Consider the following 22,604-nt stretch of genomic DNA (forward strand, 5'->3'; position numbering starts at 1 on the left):
ATAAAATTCTTAGGTCATTTTGAAAATTGTTACTTTAGTAGTCTAAGGTTGCTTTGAAAAAGGTTGCCTCACTATTCAAAAACTATAAATGTATTCGATTTTTTTTTTTTCGTGTTTGATTCAGTATCCTCAATATTCAGTTCATACTTGATTCCGCCCTAAAACTCACACCCCTGCTATTTAAACATGACTATCAAACCTTTCCGAAAGCTCAAGTACTGAAAATGAAGCTTAGAACGACAAAGTTGAGTTGGTTGATAAGGGTTCATCTTGAAAAAAAAAAGAAAGGCTTGTGCACAGAAACACAAGATAACAGGACAATACAAACATTGACAATCAACGGAAAGGGCACTCTTTGGAAAGAAAAAAGAAGTAGGAGCCAAAACTTATCGCAAGTGCCAATAAGTTTTGGCTGCTCCTTACACACATCATATTTTAAATGATAAATGCTTTAGATGAGTACAGCACCGTTAAGCTAATGTTCAGCATATGTATTTGCCAAGTTTAGCTTTAACTTCTCTCAGAACCAAATCCCAGCTGCCTAAACGCTAGGAGTGTCAAAGTGAATCAAAAATGGGTTAAGAAGTCAGCACAGTCATTTGTTGAATGTTTGTAGGACAAGTAGCTGTATTTTTATTTCAGACTTTCGACATGACGATCTTGTTTTAAATTATAAACGAAAAGTCTCACACAAGCCGGGCAATAAAATTATATCGGAAAGAAAAATGGAACAAGTGCATTACCCACTGAGACTGTTATGCATTCCTGAAAAGTTGAGTAATAGAGAAAGTCCCGCGTACGCTTAAGGAATCTTTCGCATGTTTGGATGAAAGATTCATGTTTGGTGGCTTGCATTTCCTAGAAATAATAATACCAACCAGCAGAAATACTAGCAGCATAGGATATCATGATGAAATGGTGTTGGTGATGTGATGTAGTTCAGCAAAGACTGCAGAAAAGACACAGAAAGTCTCAGGTCTACACATTGCAGTCATTTAAAAAATGAAAGTAGTGCAAAAAGTACACTCAAATCTCGATATAACGATCCTGGATACAACTATATATCAGTTATAATGAAATAAGTGAAGAGTAGCTATTTGGGAATATACCTTTATAACTCATTTTCAGATATAAAAAACATATCTTGATGCAAGATGCAGCTTTGTTACAATGAGGTTTGAGTGTAGTTCACTGTCTTTCATACGGGAATGCAGTCATATTTCTGTCAGCCATACAAGTATTGACGGCAGAATACAGAAGCTTGCATTTCTTTCCAATACTCTGTATTTTATGAAAAAAAATCACGTACACTGCCCCTCTAATGTTCTTAATCAGTCCCATGTGGGGTGTTACTCACATGATGGCTTATTTTCAAGCCCAACACTTCAGCTGCTATGCCACGACAATACTTGCAACACACCCCGACATTGATTAAGAAACAATGTCAGTAACATAATTACAGTAAGAAGCTTCTATTTTGAATGATTCATTCATTCATCCCAGAAATTTTATCGTCACTCAAAGGGGTCCCAAACTACTTTTTCAAGTAAATATCGAGTGATCTCAGTGCAGGAGTTTATTGCCTAGTGGATCGATTGCCGCAAAATTATTTTGAATCCATCAAGTATAGGCAGAGTTTGAGGGGATATTTCACATGTTTTGAGCACTTCTCTTTTCTCCATCTTGACAAGAATGCTGGAGGCTAAACAGGGAGGAATGGCATGGAGGAGAGAAGCGATGTCAGCGCTCATCTTTAAACGTATTCACTCACTTTTCGTGCGATTGGGTGAACAGTGGTATGCTGCCGCGTAACATTAGCACAGCATACAGGTTTTCTCACACAACTTGAACTGACACTTCAAAAATGAAAGGCTGTCAGAATTGAGCTGAATTGAACACATACCATTTGCACCAGCCTATATTCACTCAGGCTACCTTTTGTTTTTCCTTAACTAATGTTTAATTAACTAACTTTATGATTATTGGCAGAAGGCACAAGTATGATCACCGAGTTGTAAAGAACCTTCAGAACCCACAGACTAAATTGTTTCCCGTGTGGTACATCTTATGTTGTCCTTTTTTCTGTGTTGCAAAGAAAGCTAGCAAAATTTAAAAAAACCTACCTGATGAAGTGCTTATACACCGATAGTGCTGCTTTAAAGCATGCATTCAGTTTTCTAACATTAGGACAATGTTATAAAAAACTGATCTTAGTTTAAGATTGGTGAAAGTGCATTCAAAGCGAAGACACAAAAAAGGCAAACATACACATACATAGTGCGCTACTTTCAACCAAACCAGGTTGAAAGAAGTGCTATGTATGTGAGTGTGTATGCCTTTTTTGTGTCTGTTTCCAGTACGCTTTCAATGTTCTTAAACATGGAATACCTACGTGCCAAGATGTCGGCCTTGGTGATTTCAATTGACTTGTGTCTAACTACCACAAGTAGCTATGGGAAATACAGATCCAAGCAGCTGCCTATATAGTATAAAAGATAGCATACTTACTTCTCTTACAGGTTTCTCATAATGTGGCAAAAACTCTTTCAAGCTCGGGTCGTAAGAATCAGGAACAAAGCACTGAAGCTCAAAGTGGCATGCTGTCGTAGTGTTTCCATCCTATTCGCCCCAAAATCAGACACATACAACAAATCACACAAAGCAATATTTAAAAAAATACTAATGCTGATTTCTATATGCACCTATATCAAGAATAAAAAAAAAAAGGATGCAATTAACGTACATGTGTTTATGCTTTATGCTGCTAAAGAAAGCTAGCCTTAATGACACAATTTACGATGTGAAAATTTAATGCAAACGCGGCTCATACATGTCAAAAACAACATAACTGAGAGCTATTCAGTGCCTCCATTGAGGTAATTGGAGATGAGAGAATCAAATTTATCCAAAGCATTTAGTCACACTAGTGGTTTTCAAACATCATAGCTACAAATTCATCTGTGCAAACCATCATCAGTCAAAGTTATCAGAAACTAGTTCTTTTTTGTTTCCTTCTGACTAAGTGATTGAATGACTGAAAAAAAAGACTTGTGTTCCTTCAACACAAACAGAATGCTCCCCTAAAAAATTACTTGACTCACAGTGAAGCGTCCTTTCCACACGGGAAGCCACTCATATTGAAGGTCCATGCCAGTAACTGTCAGGCTATTCATCCATTTGTCCATCTGTATGCTCGAACCAACTCCCAGAGGTCTAAAAGTAGCATGATGCCACATATAGGCTCTGAACAGGGCGCCATAGAGCATGCCATTGTCCCTGCAAAAATTTTGGCAGTAACCAAGACAAACAGAAGTTAACACATGTTATTAATGGCTGTTGAAAACTCTTAATTTGACATTACTAGATCTAAATTCAGGTGGCCTAAATTAACACAATAAAAGAGATTCTTAAAATAAAAACAAAAATGCTACTTCATAAGCCACATCATGACACATGCTTCATTCAAGCAGTATGAAAATGAAAGCCCACACTGCCTCCAAAAAACTGCAGCAGCTATACACACACCCTGCAGGGAAGCGTCCTGCGGGGCCAAATATTCGGAAAGCCACTTACATATGAAGCCATAATATTTAAATTCAAATATCACATGTAACCGATGTTTTAAGATTGTTCAATTTTTCAATCTATTAAATCGGAGCCTCAGAAAAGGTCTGGCAGCACCACACTAAGGGTGAGGCGAGCACCTTGCATTCTTGGAGCACTTAGTCAGTTTTCATCATTTTGGTGCTGTCAACCCCCACTGGCTCACTATCTAATACTTTGTCCCTGGTGGCATCATAACACATAAAGGATACAGTGGAAGAGCCAAGCTATGGGCAAGTTTTTTTGTTGTTGTTTGCTTGTATTTTTAATGTTGTGAATGACATGCCTGCAAGTTGTAGTGCTGCTGCATTTGCAAATTATTACCGTCACGGCACAAGGTACATGATGCACATGTTTATCAGACTTATAAAAAATTGTCAAACGTAGTTCAAAGGCCTTTCATGAGCAGTAAACATTAGCTTTGTTATGGTGAAAATAGCTCAGCCCAAATTTGCACAAACATCTGCCAACTAACCAAGCACTAATGCACCCAAATACGCTCATGAACACACTTCATCAATGACTGTGAGCACATGCCACTGCTAACTTTTTGTGCTGCAGGCCCTTCTATTGTTCATGGTTCAACAGATCATATGACATCTCACATATGACAGAGCTTTCTTAAATCACTGTTTATCAATAGAAAAATGTGGCCAGGTGGCCTTGTTGACTGTATATTGTCAAATATCCATTTTTTCTGCGTTTTTAATGGCACATACCAACGTTAAAACACAATGAGGTCAAGAGAAAGTATGCCCTAAGCTTAAAGACTTTTATGGCTCCTCTGTAATGTTTTGGTTAGTGATTAAACAATTCTGTTATGAATTATGAAGCATCAAGAAGGCCAAAATGTTTCAAAATTCAGCTCATAGACGTCAGACTCTGCCCAGGCGATGTTGCGAAAAACGCCGCCAACAGCGCCCCCATCGCTGCGCTGGCCATAAAGGGGTAATGCAAAGAGAGCCGTCTGCGAGCAAACGTGCATAGGTGCCCTCTTTCGTTGGTATTGAGACGTGGTTTCCTAAAAATCAAACACCTGGCAAGCCTCTTCCTTCAATCCAAGCTCGTTTTAGTAAAGTAGGAAGCTCATCAAAACGAATTTCTGGTACAATGCAAAAAATGTTTGATATTTCGGGGTGCTGCAAGCGAGCTTTGCATGACATCCGAGTTCAAGGCAAGCACTCCGACGAGCGTTCTGTAATGCCTGATTGATTGATTGATTGATATGTGGGGTTTAACGTCCCAAAACTACTATATGATTATGAGAGACGCCGTAGTGGAGGGCTCCGGAAATTTACACCACCTGGGGTTCTTTAACGTGCACACAAATCTGAGCACACGGGCCTACAACATTTCCGCCTCCATCGGAAATGCAGCTGCCGAAGCCGGGATTTGAACCCGCGCCCTGCGGGTCAGCAGCCGAGTACCTTAGCATCATTTAACCATATGGTGTAGTAGCGCAATTTTCACGGGGACAAAGAGAACAAGAACACACGACACTCGCTACACTCGCAACTAATTTTATTTCAGAAGCAGCACATCATATATAACCCATAACCCTAGCGACACAGAAAAGAACTACAAACATTGAATCATTGCCAACAGAAGCGTTTGCGCAGACTCAAGCGATAGTACACGGCAGTTACGCTTACACTTTAAGATGACATAACTAAAAACAGCCCTGGGTAACATCAAATAAAAAAAAAAAAACGCTTTTTACTGCTTGCATCAGCAGTAAAAAGCGCAGGTAGCTTACATCTTGAGTTGTTTTTTGCGGCAAAGACTCATAAAATTGATGTTCCATTCAGAGCCATTGTATCCGAAAGGGACTCGTGGCAACTATGCTTGTCTTCGTATCTTCAGTGTCACCTTAAGACATTGAATGTATCGGATCCTTTCAGTCTGCCAAACTCTGAGGCGTTAGTTTCGTATTTAAGCGCACATAACCCAGGAAAATGCTATTTCTTCAGCGTAGACATACAAGATATGTATTACAACATCCCGCATGGTACGCTATTGTCAAGTGTAAAGCAATGTATAACAGAAGAAAACGATGAGTTAGAGTTTGTGAATAAGTGTGGTGTTTCGGTGGATGCCTTTCTTGAATTGTTAACCTTTTACCTTAGGTCGACATTTGTTATGTGGAACAAGGCTATGTACCGACAAAAATCCGGTATCACAATAGGCTCGAAAGTAGCCCCGGTTTTAAGCACAATTTATTTAGCAAAAATGGACAAGGGAATAGATTTAAACCTTAAAGGGCTTGCACTCAAAGTGTTTCGGTTTGTAGACGACTTTTTGGTTTTTATTGAATCGGATGGTCGGGATAAAAAGGTCGCAGAAGTTTTGAAAGTCTTCAAGAAAAATAGTAGAGGGCTTGAATTTACTCATGAATTACCAGTCAATCACAAACTGCAGTTTTTAGATATTGAGTTAGATGCCACAGCAGAACATGTATGCTGGTCATACAATCCGCGAACGGAAAAACCCTTACTGAGCTACCGATCGGCACATTCTAAAGTTGTAAAGAGTGGCATAGCCTTTTCATGTTTGAGAGCAGCCTTAACAAAGTCATGTCCAGAAAAGATTAGCGAAAGCTTCAACCAACAAATTATCAGGCTAAAAAATGCTGGGTACGAAAAACACGTGTTGTGTAGATCGGCTAACAAGCTGATTAGTCACGTACGCAACAACTTTCATAAAAAAATGACAAGTAATGAAAACAGGAAGAACATAGTGTCAGTTCCATATGCGCACAAGATTGCCCATAACTTAAAAAACGTAGGTAATCGCTATGACCTAGAACTAGTTTTTTCGGCACCCAACAAGCTTAGTAAAAAGATGTTCCAAACTAGACCGTAAAGTTTCCATAGCAGTAAACACTAATGCTGGTAGTTGTACGGTAAATCACACAACAAAGTTTGTTAAGTGTAGCCTATCAGTCGTGTATTGCTTGCCGCTAACGTGTGGAAAGGTATACATCGGCCAGACGGGTCGATGTTTGAACACCCGACTTTTAGAACACAAGCGATCATTAAGAACTGACATTCATTCTCACATAAAGAGACACTGTTCCCAGTGTGGCTGCTCACCACTGTTCAGTGACACGACCGTAGTCTTCCGTCATGGAAACCAACTAACCAGAGAAATTGTCGAAGCCTTCCACATTAAAAAAAGAAAAGAAGGATGCATTAGTCAGTCATCGGTTTCGTTAAGTGACCGAGAAGCCAGCTACCTCGAAGGACTTAATTGAGATCAGTGTTTGCATGTGTCATACTCTCCTTTTTGTCGTTTCAAAATGTTGTTTCAAACACGTGTGAATTCCCGCAAATTTTTTTTTTTTTTGTTTTTTTATTTGATGTTACCCAGGGCTGTTTTTAGTTATGTCATCTTAAAGTGTAAGCGTAACTGCCGTGTACTATCGCTTGAGTCTGCGCAAACGCTTCTGTTGGCAATGATTCAATGTTTGTAGTTCTTTTCTGTGTCGCTAGGGTTATGGGTTATATATGATGTGCTGCTTCTGAAATAAAATTAGTTGCGAGTGTAGCGAGTGTCGTGTGTTCTTGTTCTCTTTGTCCCCGTGAAAATTGCGCTACTACACCATATGGTTAAATGATGTCTCACCAACTAGCCCAGCTCTCAACCCTACTGAGTACCTTAGCCACTAGACCACCGCGGCGGGGCATTTAGTAACGCCTAAATGCATCAAATTTGGGCATACACATGATTCCAAAGCGTTGAAGTGAATACACAAGCAATATAACAATCAGCGGCACGAAGTTTGCTTTATTTGGCATGAATGGCCCTGGCAATTTTCGCCTTTGCAGTTGCATTCTTCATCAATTCCTCGCTTCCTGTGTGTTGAACTGTTTTATTACGCATGCTAGAATGTTTTGTTGAAGGTTGTCTTCCATTTGTATATATTGCAAATGGGGATACATGCATGTCTACTTTCTAGGTATACGACGAAAGGCACAACTGAGGCCTCCGAGATATCTCCGGCAATCACGAAGACCACCGGCCACAAAAACCTGATTGTGGTCCGATCATTTTACGATTTACCTGTATGACATACGTGTTCGCATTTACTATTTAAAGCCAGAACTTAGAGCCTTCAAAGGCGTACATGCGTAATGGTGCATGGTAGCAACAACTTCAGATTATCGGTGGTCGCGGCGTGTGCTATGTTCATCGCTCGCGTCACCTTTTTACTGTTGCACGGCGTGCACCATGTTCAGAGGCGTTGTTAAGCTTCATAATCAATGTTACCATGGTTCTCCGTCAAGGCTACGGAAAACAATAACAGGAGACCTACAATATCAAACTTTCTCATGCAACCGGCTGTGGAGAACGCAAGTAATTCGCTTACACAACACGTTCGCAACGGTTTGCATCCAGCGCTCTCGCCATTCGGATTCGCGAAAAGCTGCAGAAATTGGTGAAACTGAAGCTGTTTACGTCCGTGGCAATTCAAAACCCAACAGTAGCATCGAGCGGGGTCTTTTTTTGTAGAGCGCAGAGACGTTGCGTCCGCTCTTGTTTTCGCCATTGTTCTGGTGAGTGAGCCAGCTAGTACTTTATAGAGGTTCGGTGATGCGTCCTACTAGCTGAGAGAAATTAGTGGGTCTTTTTATAAGCGTCCAATGCAAAAATATACACCTATTATTTAGCTAAATTGGTGTTTTGTAACCTGCAGTCACATGGTTCTGCAGCAAACTATGCAAAAGAATCGGGCTTTGCACTACTCAAAACTGTGTCGACAGGTGGTGCTGCGTGTCGGCAAAACTTATAAAGTCATAAAGCGAGATTCAATAAAGAAGAAGAACAAAGCACATGCTGCGGGGGAGTTAAAAAAACAATGGAACATGCTGTGATTTAATGCGGCGATATACGTGTGCGTACAAGGCTACATGAGGCTTTGGGTTTTAGGGACAAACGTGGAAAGCTGAGCACGTCCGCGATAGAAGCAAGTAATAAGAGACGGTTAGATTATTGGTGGCAGAAAAGTAGTGATGAAAGACACAAATAGTGGGAAAATGAGGTCATTCTGCCTGAAGAGGCAGAGAGAGGAACATAAATTTATATTTTTCATTGTTATAGTAAGATCAATTTGATCAAAGTAGATATGGCCTTGGGCCAACATAAAAAAATAGTTTTTTTTTTTTGCAAGCCTGGTGGCACACATGTCACCGCCTCGTTATAAAAGGGACGCTCATAGCATCCATCCATCCACTCCAGAGTCTGAAGTTCATAAATCCGAGTGAATACTTCTAGAAGATGTGTACTACATAACAAAAATAGAACTACAATTCCTTTGGTGGCCATCTTAGCCCCTGGACTACAATGTATTGCATGTGTAATTTCACAAATGCAAAAGCAACAAGGTCATCTGAAAAATCACAGCAAAAAGTTTTAGAGATAAGAAGAATCCTTTACAAAAAGCATGTCAGTCCGACTTCGAGTATGAGGAAAGAAACCCGATATGCAAACCAAAGACTTACATGACATCTAGATCACTAAACAGACTCCTGTCCACTACAATCTCTAGCATTGCCCTCCCTGAAATAGAAAAAAAAAGTCCGAGTTAACATCAGTTTGGAATATTTATTTATCAGCACCATACCAGGGGTCGGCAAATTGTCGAGCAGACCTTCGATGCGTTTTGTAGCGCTGGTAAGTACAGCCCTGAAGCAAAGATCAAAAGCTAAGAAAAAGTAGAAACAACCCTTTGTTTCAAGCGAGCAGCGTAGAATACATACGGCGACAGCTGAGATGGAAAGTGGTAGGTGTCTTTCAACCTCGCAATGTCGTCTGACCAGCTTTGCAAAGCACTCTGGAAGGAATCCAACTGGAAAGTCTTCCAAAAGGCCTAAAGCAGCAGAATGACAAGTATCAGAACGGACAAACTTCAGTGATCTCCCTCCAACAATCGAAAGCTTTCAATAGGAATATTTATGCATACCTGAAGTTCTTCACATGGGCTCAGGAGAAATGGCAGGATCACGAAGTGGACCTCACGACTTGGGATCAGCGGCAGCAAGTGGCTCGTCGGTGAGTCCGGCTTCCATGTCGGAGCATCCATCAGAAGATTCAAAAGTGAAAAATAATCTTCCACAATATCCTTCCCAGCATCATCTAAAAAGACACGATTTGTTACAGGTTACAGTTGATCACAGCGTCTACTTACGCGAAAACAAGCAAACGCACCTTTGATCAGGAACAGGCACCACCACTTCATGATCGCACGTACCTCACACCGCAACGCACACTCGGCGTTCTGGCCACGGTTCGCATATTAGGCCAATATTCTTGCCAGATGAAGAAAAAAGAAAGTAAAAGAAGAAAAAAGAAAGATGAAGAAGAGAAGAAAACAATGAGCATAGCTCGTGCTGTGCTCATTGTTTACCGGCTCGTGCATGCATGCGCGTGCGCCAAGCTACGTTGCCCGCGAATTATTTGAATCAATGTGCCTAGACTACTACATCCGCTGTCTACATTTGGAGCGTCGCAAACGTAAAACCGAAACTGAATTCTTCGACCACAGTTTAGAGGTACGATGTAGCCGCAAAACACCTGTATACGCATAATATATGATATAGCGAATAAGCTTAACAAAACACGTTTCAAGTTTACCCTTATCAGCAAACATATCGCGACCACGGTGTTATCAACTAAGGTCAGAGAACATTTAGGTTTCGTTTATGTCGTCCATCTTAGCACGGCCAGATGACTTCGTTGCTCAAGTTCCGCGAAATTTTCAAACATACGCATTGTGCTGTGATTGGCATGATTCATGTGCAAGCATTGCCAGGTTCGGCGGTAAATGTGCTTTGAGGTAACTCGGTACTATGGTTTTGTGTTCGCAATGAAAATTTCTTTTCAGGTGCACCTTTCAACAAAATGAAATGCAAGGAGATAGTGGACGCAGCTTGTGAAGAAGCAGAAATGTACAAGAAATGCGGTGTTGTATGTATCCGTATGCTTAGTTATCTTACAGTTAGCAATATATGCTAATATACGCTGTTGGACGGTGCTCGACTGGGCAAGTTGGCATTTCCCAGCTCCCCATTGTATTGCTGCAGCAACACACGAACCACTGCGCCGAATTCTCTTTTCTCTCCAAGTTGCACTTAATTTAATAAACTAGTCAAGTTCAAAAGCTTTTTATATAACTTAAGTCCTTGTCTCAAGGTCTCATTCAGTAGTACAGTGATCCAGGGCTGTCAAAGTGAGCGATGTGAAACATCTTTTTTGGTCCACAATACGCACGAGTAATCTGAACGTCACCTAGCTAGGCCCACTCGTAGATCGGTCAGGCTCGCACGGGTTCTCTGGATATGACCAGGATTTTAGAGCTGGGGTCCTGGGCCTTACTAAGCCATATCGTTGTTTCCTCTTAGTGGAAAGGAGAAAGAGGTGCAGGACATGCTCAAAGCCCGCATAACCATCACTAGTGCCACCACACTGGGATGTCCTAGCTTTGGGAACCGTTCCGGGTATACTCTGTATCAGACCACATTCCTTTTAGCTAAATTCTTGACAAAGTCTAAACGTTAAAGTACAGTGTCAGCACAGTAATTGTTCCATTCCTTGGAGAAGCTGCACACTACTATACAGTATGTGTGTAGCACAAGTTTTACTTTAGTTGCATTTAACTCTGCATAACCATCATAATTCCGTCGTAAAAAGAGGGGTACCCCTCTTTTTACGACGAAATGTTGAAAGGGCGCGGAGTAGTTAAAGGCTTAGAACTTCCTAAAGTGCCCGCTTACCAGCCTCTGCCACAATACGCGGCACCCCTCCTTCTACGACGAATTGTTTACGGGACTCCGAGTAGTTAAAGGCTTAGGACTTCCTGAAAAGCTCTTTTTTTGCCCCACACCGAACCGCCAGTGCCAGGAGGGGCCATCTGATCGGGAGGAATGCGTTAGTGAACGGAAACATACACAGACCGCTGACATCAGAAAGGTGAAGGGGAGAAGGGGGAGAGAGATGAAGGGGGAAGTGGAGGGAAGAGTGGAGGGGGGAAGTGGAATGAAAAGTGGAAGGGGGGCACCCGAGGGGCGTCCACCGTATATTATTTTGTTCTTCTTCTTTTCTTTTTCCTTCTTTCTCTTTCCTTTTTCTTTTTTTTCTTTTTCTTTTTTCCGTTTTTTCTTTTCTGTCTTTTTTTCCTCTTTCCTTGCCCTCTGATTTGAGATTGTACAAAGCTGAGCACCAACAAACTGTATCTTTAATCCCGATGAAGGCCAGACTCTAGGCCAAAACGTCGAAATAAACCCCGCTCACGGAGGATCTACTGGACTATATATATATATATATATATATATATATATATATATATATATATATGAGATATAACAGACAGTAATGCCAAGGAATGTACAGGGGAAGTTATTAGAACCAATGGAATGTAAATAAGAAGAAAGAAGAAAGAAAAGTGGATGAAAAAATTACCAGCTGTGAGCAGGAATCGAACCCACGACCTTCGAATAACGCGTTCGTGGGTTCGATTCCTGCTCACAGCTGGTAATTTTTTCATCCACTTTTCTTTCTTCTTTCTTCTTATTTACATTCCATTGGTTCTAATAACTTCCCCTGTACATTCCTTGGCATTACTGTCTGTTATATCTCATTAATATTGTGTTAAAACACGGAAATACGAGCCCTTAGGTATACACTTCTCTCCCTTATTTCATTGAACGAGGGTCTCGTACTGGCAGACTTGGTGTGTTTAGGTTGTATAAGAGGGACAATTAATCAGCTGCCCGCTCATAATAAGTTCACGTACTACGTGACGCCAAACATGCGAATAAGAGTGTTTTCACACTCGTTGTTTGGCTTATAGATGGCGCTGACTGTCACTCCTACTTCTAAATTCACGTATAAACCCCAAAAAGTGGATGGAGGGACGGCCGCTGTGATAGCTCAGTGGTTAGAGCATCGAACGCGTTATTCGAAGGTCGTGGGTTTGATTCCTGCTCACAGCTGGTAATTTTTTCATCCACTTTTCTTTCTTCTTTCTTCTTATTTACATTCCATTGGTTCTAATAACTTCCCCTGTACATTCCTTGGCATTACTGTCTGTTATATCTCATTAATATTGTGTTAAAACACAGAAATACGAGCCCTTAGGTATACACTTCTCTCCCTTATTTCATTGAACGAGGGTCTCGTACTGGCAGACTTGGTGTGTTTAGGTTGTATAAGAGGGACAATTAATCAGCTGCCCGCTCTTAATAAGTTCACGTACTACGTGACGCCAAACATGCGAATAAGAGTGTTTTCACACTCGTTGTTTGGCTTATAGATGGCGCTGACTGTCACTCCTACTTCTAAATTCACGTATAAACCCCAAAAAGTGGATGGAGGGACGGCCGCTGTGATAGCTCAGTGGTTAGAGCATCGAACGCGTTATTCGAAGGTCGTGGGTTCGATTCCTGCTCACAGCTGGTAATTTTTTCATCCACTTTTCTTTCTTCTTTCTTCTTATTTACATTCCATTGGTTCTAATAACTTCCCCTGTACATTCCTTGGCATTACTGTCTGTTATATCTCATTAATATTGTGTTAAAACACGGAAATACGAGCCCTTAGGTATACACTTCTCTTCCTTATTTCATTGAACGAGGGTCTCGTACTGGCAGACTTGGTGTGTTTAGGTTGTATAAGAGGGACAATTAATCAGCTGCCCGCTCATAATAAGTTCACGTACTACGTGACGCCAAACATGCGAATAAGAGTGTTTTCACACTCGTTGTTTGGCTTATAGATGGCGCTGACTGTCACTCCTACTTCTAAATTCACGTATAAACCCCAAAAAGTGGATGGAGGGACGGCCGCTGTGATAGCTCAGTGGTTAGAGCATCGAACGCGTTATTCGAAGGTCGTGGGTTCGATTCCTGCTCACAGCTGGTAATTTTTTCATCCACTTTTCTTTCTTCTTTCTTCTTATTTACATTCCATTGGTTCTAATAACTTCCCCTGTACATTCCTTGGCATTACTGTCTGTTATATCTCATTAATATTGTGTTAAAACACGGAAATACGAGCCCTTAGGTATACACTTCTCTCCCTTATATATATATATATATATATATATATATATATATATATTGTAGGCATTCATTAAGCACATATTAAGCACACTCTTTACACATATTCATCATCGTGAGTGGTCGTCATCTTCATCTGCTTTGGGGACTTGGCTTGTCTGAGTTCTGTGCCTTGGGCGTGGTCACTTCATCGTTGTCTTCCGGGCCCAATAAAGGTTGCCTTCACCGTTACATCACAAGTGGTGGAGTGTGCTCTACGATCTTCCGTCCTCTCCCAGCCCGATCTGCCTCCTGGAGCTCCGCTCAGGTCGTCGTTTGTGCCAGGTGTCCGGTAACCTGCCTCAGGACGAGCCAACCGGCACTTCTGCGTCTACCTCCACGGCCCCGGCTACAGCGGCCTATCCATCGTGGATTATCACCGCGCACCAGCGTGAGCCACCCACGTTCGCCGGACTTCGAGGTGAAGATGTGGAGGATTGGTTGGACCAGTTCAATCGAGCGAGTTTCACTAACAACTGGGATGATCTTACCAAGCTTCGCCGTGTTTCTTTCTATCTGACAGGCGTAGCGAAAACATGGTTTTTCAATCATGAAGCGGACATTTCGGACTGGAGAAGTTTCAAGCAACAGCTTCGCCAAATTTTCGGCACCCCGGGGGTTCGTTCAGCTCTCGCGAAGAAGACACTGGATGCTCGCAAGCAACAATGCGGTGAGTCTTACACATCCTACATAGAGGATGTGCTTGCTCTCTGTCACCGTTTAAACACGTCCATGTCTGAATCAGAGAGAGTTCGTCATCTATTGAATGGGATCGGCATGGTCGCGTTCAATGCATTGGTCATTGAAAACCCGACTACAGTCGCTGACGTTGTTGCCACGTGCCAACGCCTAGAGGAACTTGAATCCCAATGGTTACCGCCGGACAGCGCTGAAAACACTACCACGACTGATGCCTCATTGCGTGCCATCATGCGGGCAATTATACGGGAAGAGCTGATATCGTTCGGCCTCTCAATGACACCGAGTCCACTTCCCCCCTCCAACACTGTTTTGCGCGATGTTATCAAAGAGGAGTTGGCGTCCATTACTGGGCCAGCGTATGTAGACGCTCCAGTACTTCGACCCCAGCCGACGTACGCACAAGTCCTCGCTGGATCACCACCCGTCGTACAACCGATGCCCGCACACTCGATGCCTGTCCCGCTGGCTTCGTTGACTCCGAGTGCGCCTAGCCAACCCTTTGACCCACCGTGGCGGCCGCCTCGTCCAATCTGTGATTACTGCGGCTATCGGGGCCACATTGCACGCGTCTGTCGGAAGCGTCAGCAGGACGAACGTCAGGGATTCGACACCTACGTACGGGATGATGGGACAAGCTGGTACGTTTTCCAAAGTCGTCCTTTTGATCCGCCGATACGTCACTCAACGTCTCCAACTGCGACGTCTGAGTCAACCAGTTCTTACCACTGTACTAGACGCCGCTCACCCTTAACCCTCCGCCGCTCCCTGTCTCCATTGCGACCTGTCTCGCAATTCACCAACCAACGCCCAGAAAACTAACCTCTGCAGCTTTTGGAGGAAAAGCTGCATCGAACGAAAAGACAGAAACTCCTCCAGTGCGTCCATATAATACGGTATCTGTTTTAATAGAAGGTGTGTACGTGGACACTTTAATAGACACTTGTGCTTGTTTCTCTGTGATTGATCGTTCTTTCTGCTCACGTCTGCGAAAAGTCACCACCCCTTATGATGGACCTACACTGCACGCTGCTCAAGGTGACGTCATTAGACCTGCCGCTATGTGCACCGCTCGTGTTTTCATAGCTGGTCTTCATTTTGTGCAATTTGCTGTGCTGAGTTCGTGTGCCCACCAGCTTATATTAGACTGGGATTTTCTGTCTACGGCGAACGTTTCCATCTGCTGTCGAGAAAATGTTGTTCATATGATGGAAACTGACTATGCCCTGTATGCGGATGACAAGCTTGTTCACTTGCTCGCTGCTGAAGATACCGAGCTGCCACCTGGTCATCAGCGGATAGTTGCCATAACTTCTAATGTGATAGACTCTGGTGACGTCTTTGTCCAACCATCTGCACGCTGTGTCACAAGAGGTATAGCCCTTGCTTCAGGTCTAGCGCGGTTCCACAATGGCTCCGGACTTCTCTACGCTACAAACCAGACCTCTGAGAAAGTTCTCACTCCTAAAGGCACCACAATGGCTTGCGTTTCTGAATCTCAACCTGTCTCTGTTGTCCCGCTTATGCCAGCGTGTTCTGACCTTTCTTCTATTCGATGTTCATCAAGCGTTTCTGTTCTTGCTGCGACTATTAGTCCATAACTGACCTCTTCACGGACAGATGAGTTGCTTGCCTTGCTACAAAAGCATAGGAGATTGTTTGATGCCCATTCCTCATCTCTGGGACAGACGTCCATTATTAGGCATCGTATCCAGACCGATGGCACTTCCATCGTACGCCGTCGACCATATCGCGTCTCTTCGTCCGAGCGTCTGATCATTGAACAAAATGTAGCCGATATGATGCAACGGAACATTATACGTCCCTCCGCGAGTCCTTGGTCATCCCCTGTTGTTTTTGTAAGGAAAAAAATGGCTCGGTGCGATTTTGCGTGGACGACAGAGCACTTAATAAGATTGCCCACAAGGATGTTTACCCCATGCCGCGCATCGACGATGCTTTGGATTCACTGCAAGGTGCTGAGTACTTCTCAAGCCTAGACCTGCGTTCAGGTTACTGGCAAATACCCATGCACGAGCATGACAAAGAAAAGACCGCGTTTTCAACACCAGATGGGCTGTACGAATTCAACGTCATATTCGGCCTTTGCAATGCTCCAGCAACATTCGAGCGGATCATCGACACAGTTTTACGAGGCTTGAAATGGAAGCCTAGCTTGTGCTATTTAGACGATATCAATATTTTCTCGTCAACCTCCCCTCTGCACTTGCAGCGACTGGACGAAGTTCTTACGTGCCTTGCAAACGCAGGTCTTCAGCTGAACACCAAGAAGTGCCGTTTTGCAAGCAAGACGATTAAAGTTTTAGGCCACATCGTAAGCAAGGACGGTATTCGTTCCGATCCTGACAAGATTTCCGCTGTCCAACACTTCCCGCGTCATGAAAAAGCCAAAGACTTGCGCTCTTTCCTCGGCCTCGCTTCTTATTTCGCTCATTCGAGACTTCGCCTCAATAGCTTCACCATTGCACAGGTTGCTCGGATCAGGCGTCGCCTTTGTGTGGTCTCCTGAATGTGAAGCGGCGTTTGCTCAACTGAAGTGTGCACTGACATCTGAACCAGTCCTCTGCCATTTCGACGAAACCACGCCTACGCTCCTGCATACAGACGCTAGTTGTCGAGGCATTGGTGGAATTCTCCTACAGCGAGACAAATATTCATGTGAGAAAGTCGTCGCATACGCGAGCCGTGCACTGACCCCTGTCGAAAAGAATTATACCATCACCGAACAGGAGTGCCTCGCGGTCTTATGGTCGATACATAAGTTTCGACCTTATCTCCACGGCCGCCACTTTACTGTGGTTACGGACCATCACGCCTTGTGCTGGCTCTCGACAATCAGGAACTTGTCCGGCCACCTTGGTCGCTGGATTCTCCGCTTACAAGAATAGGACTTCACGATCACATACAAGTTGGGAAACAAGCATCAAGACGCCGACGCACTTTCGCGTTGCCCGCCCTCTTCGGAGCCACTTAACAAACCCGCCACTGCCGCACTCGAGAAGCTTTCGGCCGTCTCTTCCCTACATGTTTCGTCATTAGCTACTCTGGACCCAACTTCTCCAAGCGAGTGTGGTTTGTTCTTATCGCACCAACGTGCTGACCCTTACTGTCGCCGCATCATGGACCGTCTTGACGGGACTTGCCAGCCCCCTAACGCCCGTCTTCGCCGACAGCTGACGCAACTCAAGCTCAACAACCACTTCTGTATCGTCATATCTACCACCCTGATGGTCAACGCTGGGTACCTGTTCTACCTCGCTCTCTTCGGGCTCAAGTCCTCAAGACATATCACGACGACTTGTCTGCTGGACACATGGGCTTCCAGAAAACGTATGACCACATAAGATGTCACTACTACTGGCCGGGCTTGTCCACCTGTGTCGCGAAGTACGTTGCCTCATGCGCCTTTTGTCAGCGTCACAAGCTACCTACATCGACTCGAAGTGGACAATTACAACCGCTCCCGTGTGTCCTGCAACCATTCGAGGTAGTTGGCATTGACCTGTATGGTCCGCTTCCTATGACTGTCACGGGCAATCGATGGATAGTTACAGCTGTCGACCACCTGACCCACTACACCGAAACAGCTCTCGTGCCTTCTGCATCAGCTTCGGAAGTGGCCTACTTCATCCTTCGAGCAATAATCCTTCGACACGGAGCTCCTCGTGTAATTCTGAGCGACCGTCGAAGAGTCTTTCTTTCAGAACTCGTCGAAGAAGTGCCCAAGACATCCGGCACTACACACAAAACAAGCTCCAGTTACCATCCTCAGACAAACGGCCTGACTGAGCGCTTTCATCGTACACTGTCAGATATGATAGCGATGTATATCGAACCCGACCACAGAGACTGGGACACCATTCGGCCATTTGTCACTTTTGCGAATAATACCTCTGCACAGCGCACAACCGGTTACTCGCCGTTCTACCTCGTCCACGGTCGCTTCCCTTCTTCTTTCCTCGATTTTTCGTTCTTCTCTGCGCCTGTCAAACCATGTTCATCTTCAAGTGAAGAATACGTGTCTCGTCTACTTCATTGCCACCAGCTGGCTCGCGTCAACACTGAAGCCAAGCAACAGGAACGCAAGCTTGAATATGATGCCTCTCATCGTGCCGTGTCTTTCAGCCCTGGCGACGAAGTCCTCCTTCTTACACCAATTCGCACTCCCGGACTGTGCGAGAAGATTCAATTACGTTTTATTGGCCCCTACACTGTCTTGGAGTAAACGTCTCCTGTGAATTATCGCGTGGCACTCGTTCTTCTTCCGACGGACCGCCGCTACAGGGCAGCAGAAATAGTCCACGTATCCCGCATGAGGCCTATTATACGGCGTTCATCTTCGCTTTAAACTGCGGCCAAGAACTGCGGTCAGGATGACCGCTTTCACGTGGGGGGAAGTTAGTGTAGGCATTCATTAAGCACATCTGCTCTCTTTACACATATTCATCATCGTGAGTGGTCGTCATCTTCATCTGCTGTGGGGACTTGGCTTGTCTGAGTTCTGTGCCTTGGGCGTGGTCGCTTCATCGTGTCTTCCGGGCCCAATAAAGGTTGCCTTCACCGTTACATCACGATATATATATCTATATATATATATATATATATATATATATATATATATATATATATATATATATATATAAAATGGGATATAACAGACAGTAATGCCAAGGAATGTACAGTGGAAGTTATTAGCCGTGAGCTCACGGCTGGTTATTTTTTCATCCACTTTTCTTTCTTCTTATTTACATTCCATTGGTTCTAATAACTTCCCCTGTACATTCCTTGGCAATACTAGTCTGTTAGATCTCATTAATATTGTGTTAAAACGCGGAAAATTGAGCCCTTAGGTATACTTTCTTTCCTTTATATATATATATATATATATATATATATATATATATATATATATATATATATATATATATATATATATATTGTCACGTTAAAGAGACAGGAGACGTTTTTAAGGCGTCCTCACAAAAGTCCGAAGAGCGGTCGGCTCAGCGCAGCCAAAAACAGAACAATGGCACGAGGGGAACTGCCACTTCGTCTGCCTCTTTTGCGCTGGCAGATCAAGCGCGCGGCACTGCCCCTCCTCCCTGAAGAGCATCGCCTCGATGCGAAACGAAGCGTGTATCGTAAAAAAAAAACATTGTCACAGTGTGTGGTACGGTTTTAACCGCACCACGTGCACAATCTCGGGTCGTAGCTGTCGGCGTCGGGGTGGTTGGCTTCCGTCCGGAAGGACTTCGTAATTGACGTCGCTCACTTGTCGTAGCACTTTGTACGGGCCAAAATACCGACTGAGAAGCTTCTCAGAGAGACCTTTGCAGCGCACAGGGGTCCAAACCAACACCTGGTCACCTGGTTTATAATCGACTTGTCTGTGGCAGCGGTTGTAGCGCTGTGCATCGACGCCTTGTTGTTTCTTGATGTTTACGCGGGCTAGTTGACGTGCTTCCTCGGCTCGTTGCACGAAACACTCAGCATCTTCGTCGAGATTCTCGATGTTGTCAATGTCGCATGGGAGCATTGCGTCCAACATCGTCTGAACGTCCCGACCGTATAGAAGACGAAACGGAGTGAATCGTGTGGTCTCTTGCGTAGCGGTATTATACGCGAATGTTACGTAAGGCAGTATTTCATCCCACGTCTTGTGCTGTACGTCTATGTACATAGACAGCATATCAGTCATCGTTTTGTTAAGCCGCTCGGTCAGTCCATTTGTCTGAGGGTGATACGCTGTTGTCTTGCGATGCGTGGAGTAACTTAACTGAAAAACTTGTTCAAGGAGCCTTGCTGTAAACGCTGTTCCTCGGTCTGTGATGACACAGGATGGAGCACCGTGGCGTAATACAATTCTCTCGATGAAAAACTGAGCAACTTCACAAGCCGTGCTTTTAGGAAGCGCCTTAGTTTCAGCATAGCGGGTTAGATAATCTGTAGCGACGATTATCCACTTGTTGCCGGAAGATGACAAGGGAAACGGACCCAGGAGGTCCATGCCGACTTGATCGAAGGGTGTTCTGGGTGGCTCGATAGGGTGAAGTAATCCCGCAGGCTTAACAGATGGGGATTTTCGGCGCTGGCATTCACGGCAGGCTTGAACGTACTGTTTAACGCAAGCGGCAAGTTTCGGCCAGTAGTAAGACTTTCGTACCCTAGCGATGGTTCGGGTGATGCCCAGATGGCCCGATGGAGGCTCGTTGTGGCAGGCAAATAGAATTTCCTCACGCAGCTCTGCGGGGACGACCAACAGGTAAGTTTTGTTGCTGGCGGCTGCGTTCTTCTTGTACAACACGCCCTGTCGTAAGCAGAAGGATGACAATCCGCGAGTTATATGCTGGGGCAGTGATACGTTGCGGCCCTCTAGATGTTCAATGATAGGTCGCAATTGAGCATCTGCTCGCTGCCGTAAAGCCAAGTCTGTTACGCTTACGGAGCCAAGGAAAGGGCAGTCCTCTTCGAAGCTCTGAGCGGCAGGCTCAACTGGCGCGCGTGACAACGTGTCCGCATCTTCGTGTGCACGACCGGACTTGTACACGATAGTGACGTCGTACTCCTGCAGACGTAGGCTCCACCTTGCCAGTCGTCCGGAGGGGTCTCTGAGGTTCGCAAGCCAGCACAGCGAGTGATGATCCGTCACTACTCTGAATGGACGGCCGTAAAGGTAAGGTCGAAACTTAGCAATTGCCCACACGACAGCAAGGCACTCCTTCTCCGTGGTACTGTAGTTTGACTCCGGGCGTGTTAGGGTTCGGCTTGCGTAGGCGATAACCTTTTCAATTCCCTCCTGCCGTTGGACGAGTACCGCGCCCAGACCGACGTTACTGGCGTCGGTATGAATTTCTGTTTCGGCTTCCTCGTCGAAATGTCCAAGAACAGGTGGTGATGCCAGGCGAAGCCGAAGCTCTGTGAATGCTGATTCTTGTTCAGCACTCCAAACGAACGGCGTATCGTCTCTAGTGAGTCTAGTTAATGGTTCGGCAATTTTCGAAAAATTGCCTATAAAGCGCCGGTAGTACGCGCATAGACCAAGAAACCGCCGCACACTTTTCTTATCGGCAGGAGTCGGGAAGGCTGCGACAGCGGCGGTTTTCTCAGGGTCAGGACGGACGCCTTCTGCGCTTACGACATGTCCAAGGAACTTTAGTTCTTCGTAACCGAAATGGCATTTTTGCGGCTTTAACGTAAGGTTAGCCGTCCGAATCGCCTCAAGTACTTGTCGTAGTCGCTTCAGATGTTCGGAGAAGCTGGTTGAAAACACGACCACATCATCCAAGTACACAAGGCAGCTTTGCCATTTTAAGTCAGTCAACACAGTGTCCATCATGCGTTGGAAGGTAGCTGGCGCAGAGCAGAGTCCGAACGGTAGCACCCGAAATTCGTAGAGGCCATCCGGCGTGACAAAGGCGGTTTTTTCGCGGTCGCGCTCATCAACCTCAATTTGCCAGTAGCCACTCTTTAAATCCAGGGAAGAAAAATACTTCGCTCGTCGTAGTCGGTCAAGCGAGTCATCAATACGCGGCAGCGGATAAACATCTTTTTTTGTGACGTTGTTGAGCTTTCTGTAATCTACACAGAAGCGAAGCGTACCGTCCTTCTTCTTAACCAGAACGACCGGTGAGGACCAGGGACTGTTCGAAGGCTGGATAACGCCGTCGTCGATCATTTCTTTCACTTGCTGCTTGATAGCTGCGCGTTCTGTCGGCGAGACGCGGTATGGCTGTTGGTGAATAGGTCTTGCGTCGTCGTAAGTGATTATCCTGTGCTGTGTAATTGGCGTCTGACTCACTTTAGACGACTGAGCAAAGCACGCCCTGAATTCAAACAATAGCTCTCGCAAGGCCCTCTGGTTCTCTTCTGGCAGTGCACTGTTCATGTCAACATCTATTACGGTTTGTCCATTGCGGCTACTGTCTTCACAGGCAAAACACTCAATGACGTCCTCCAAGGCTTCAGCGTAGGCGACCGCAGTGCCCCGGAAAAGGTGACGATGCTCATTGGTGAAATTTGTAATCATGACCTCGGCTGTACCGTTCCGAATGTCAATGATGCCTCGTGCCACAGAAATTCCAAGCGCCAGCAGCAGGGAGACGTTGCACTCTGCCACTGTTTCACCGTCACTGGTTCCTTCGGAAGTCACCTGAATTAGGATACTTGCACGAGGTGGTATTGTGACAC

General features: G+C 44.6%; 1 protein-coding gene across 4 annotated transcripts in view; it reads right to left on the reverse strand.

The window, feature by feature from the left end:
- Positions 1 to 22,604, reverse strand: part of LOC142761737 (uncharacterized) — a 78,348-nt gene that overhangs the window by 39,653 nt on the left and 16,091 nt on the right. For all 4 annotated transcript variants that reach the window (XR_012886979.1, XR_012886980.1, XM_075877718.1 and 1 more), the window contains exons 3-9: positions 9,811 to 9,911; positions 9,566 to 9,738; positions 9,363 to 9,472; positions 9,227 to 9,288; positions 9,105 to 9,162; positions 3,102 to 3,276; positions 2,509 to 2,619 (exon numbers count right to left, since the gene is read on the reverse strand). Coding sequence is in view for 2 of the 4 variants with exons in the window: in XM_075877718.1 (XP_075733833.1) it covers positions 2,509 to 2,619; positions 3,102 to 3,276; positions 9,105 to 9,162; positions 9,227 to 9,288; positions 9,363 to 9,472; positions 9,566 to 9,738; positions 9,811 to 9,841 (720 nt within the window). In the remaining 2 variants the exon portion in view is untranslated. The remainder of the gene's footprint in view (positions 1 to 2,508; positions 2,620 to 3,101; positions 3,277 to 9,104; positions 9,163 to 9,226; positions 9,289 to 9,362; positions 9,473 to 9,565; positions 9,739 to 9,810; positions 9,912 to 22,604) is intronic.

Source organism: Rhipicephalus microplus, chromosome X (assembly GCF_043290135.1).
Source record: "Rhipicephalus microplus isolate Deutch F79 chromosome X, USDA_Rmic, whole genome shotgun sequence".
Taxonomy (NCBI): domain Eukaryota; kingdom Metazoa; phylum Arthropoda; class Arachnida; order Ixodida; family Ixodidae; genus Rhipicephalus; species Rhipicephalus microplus.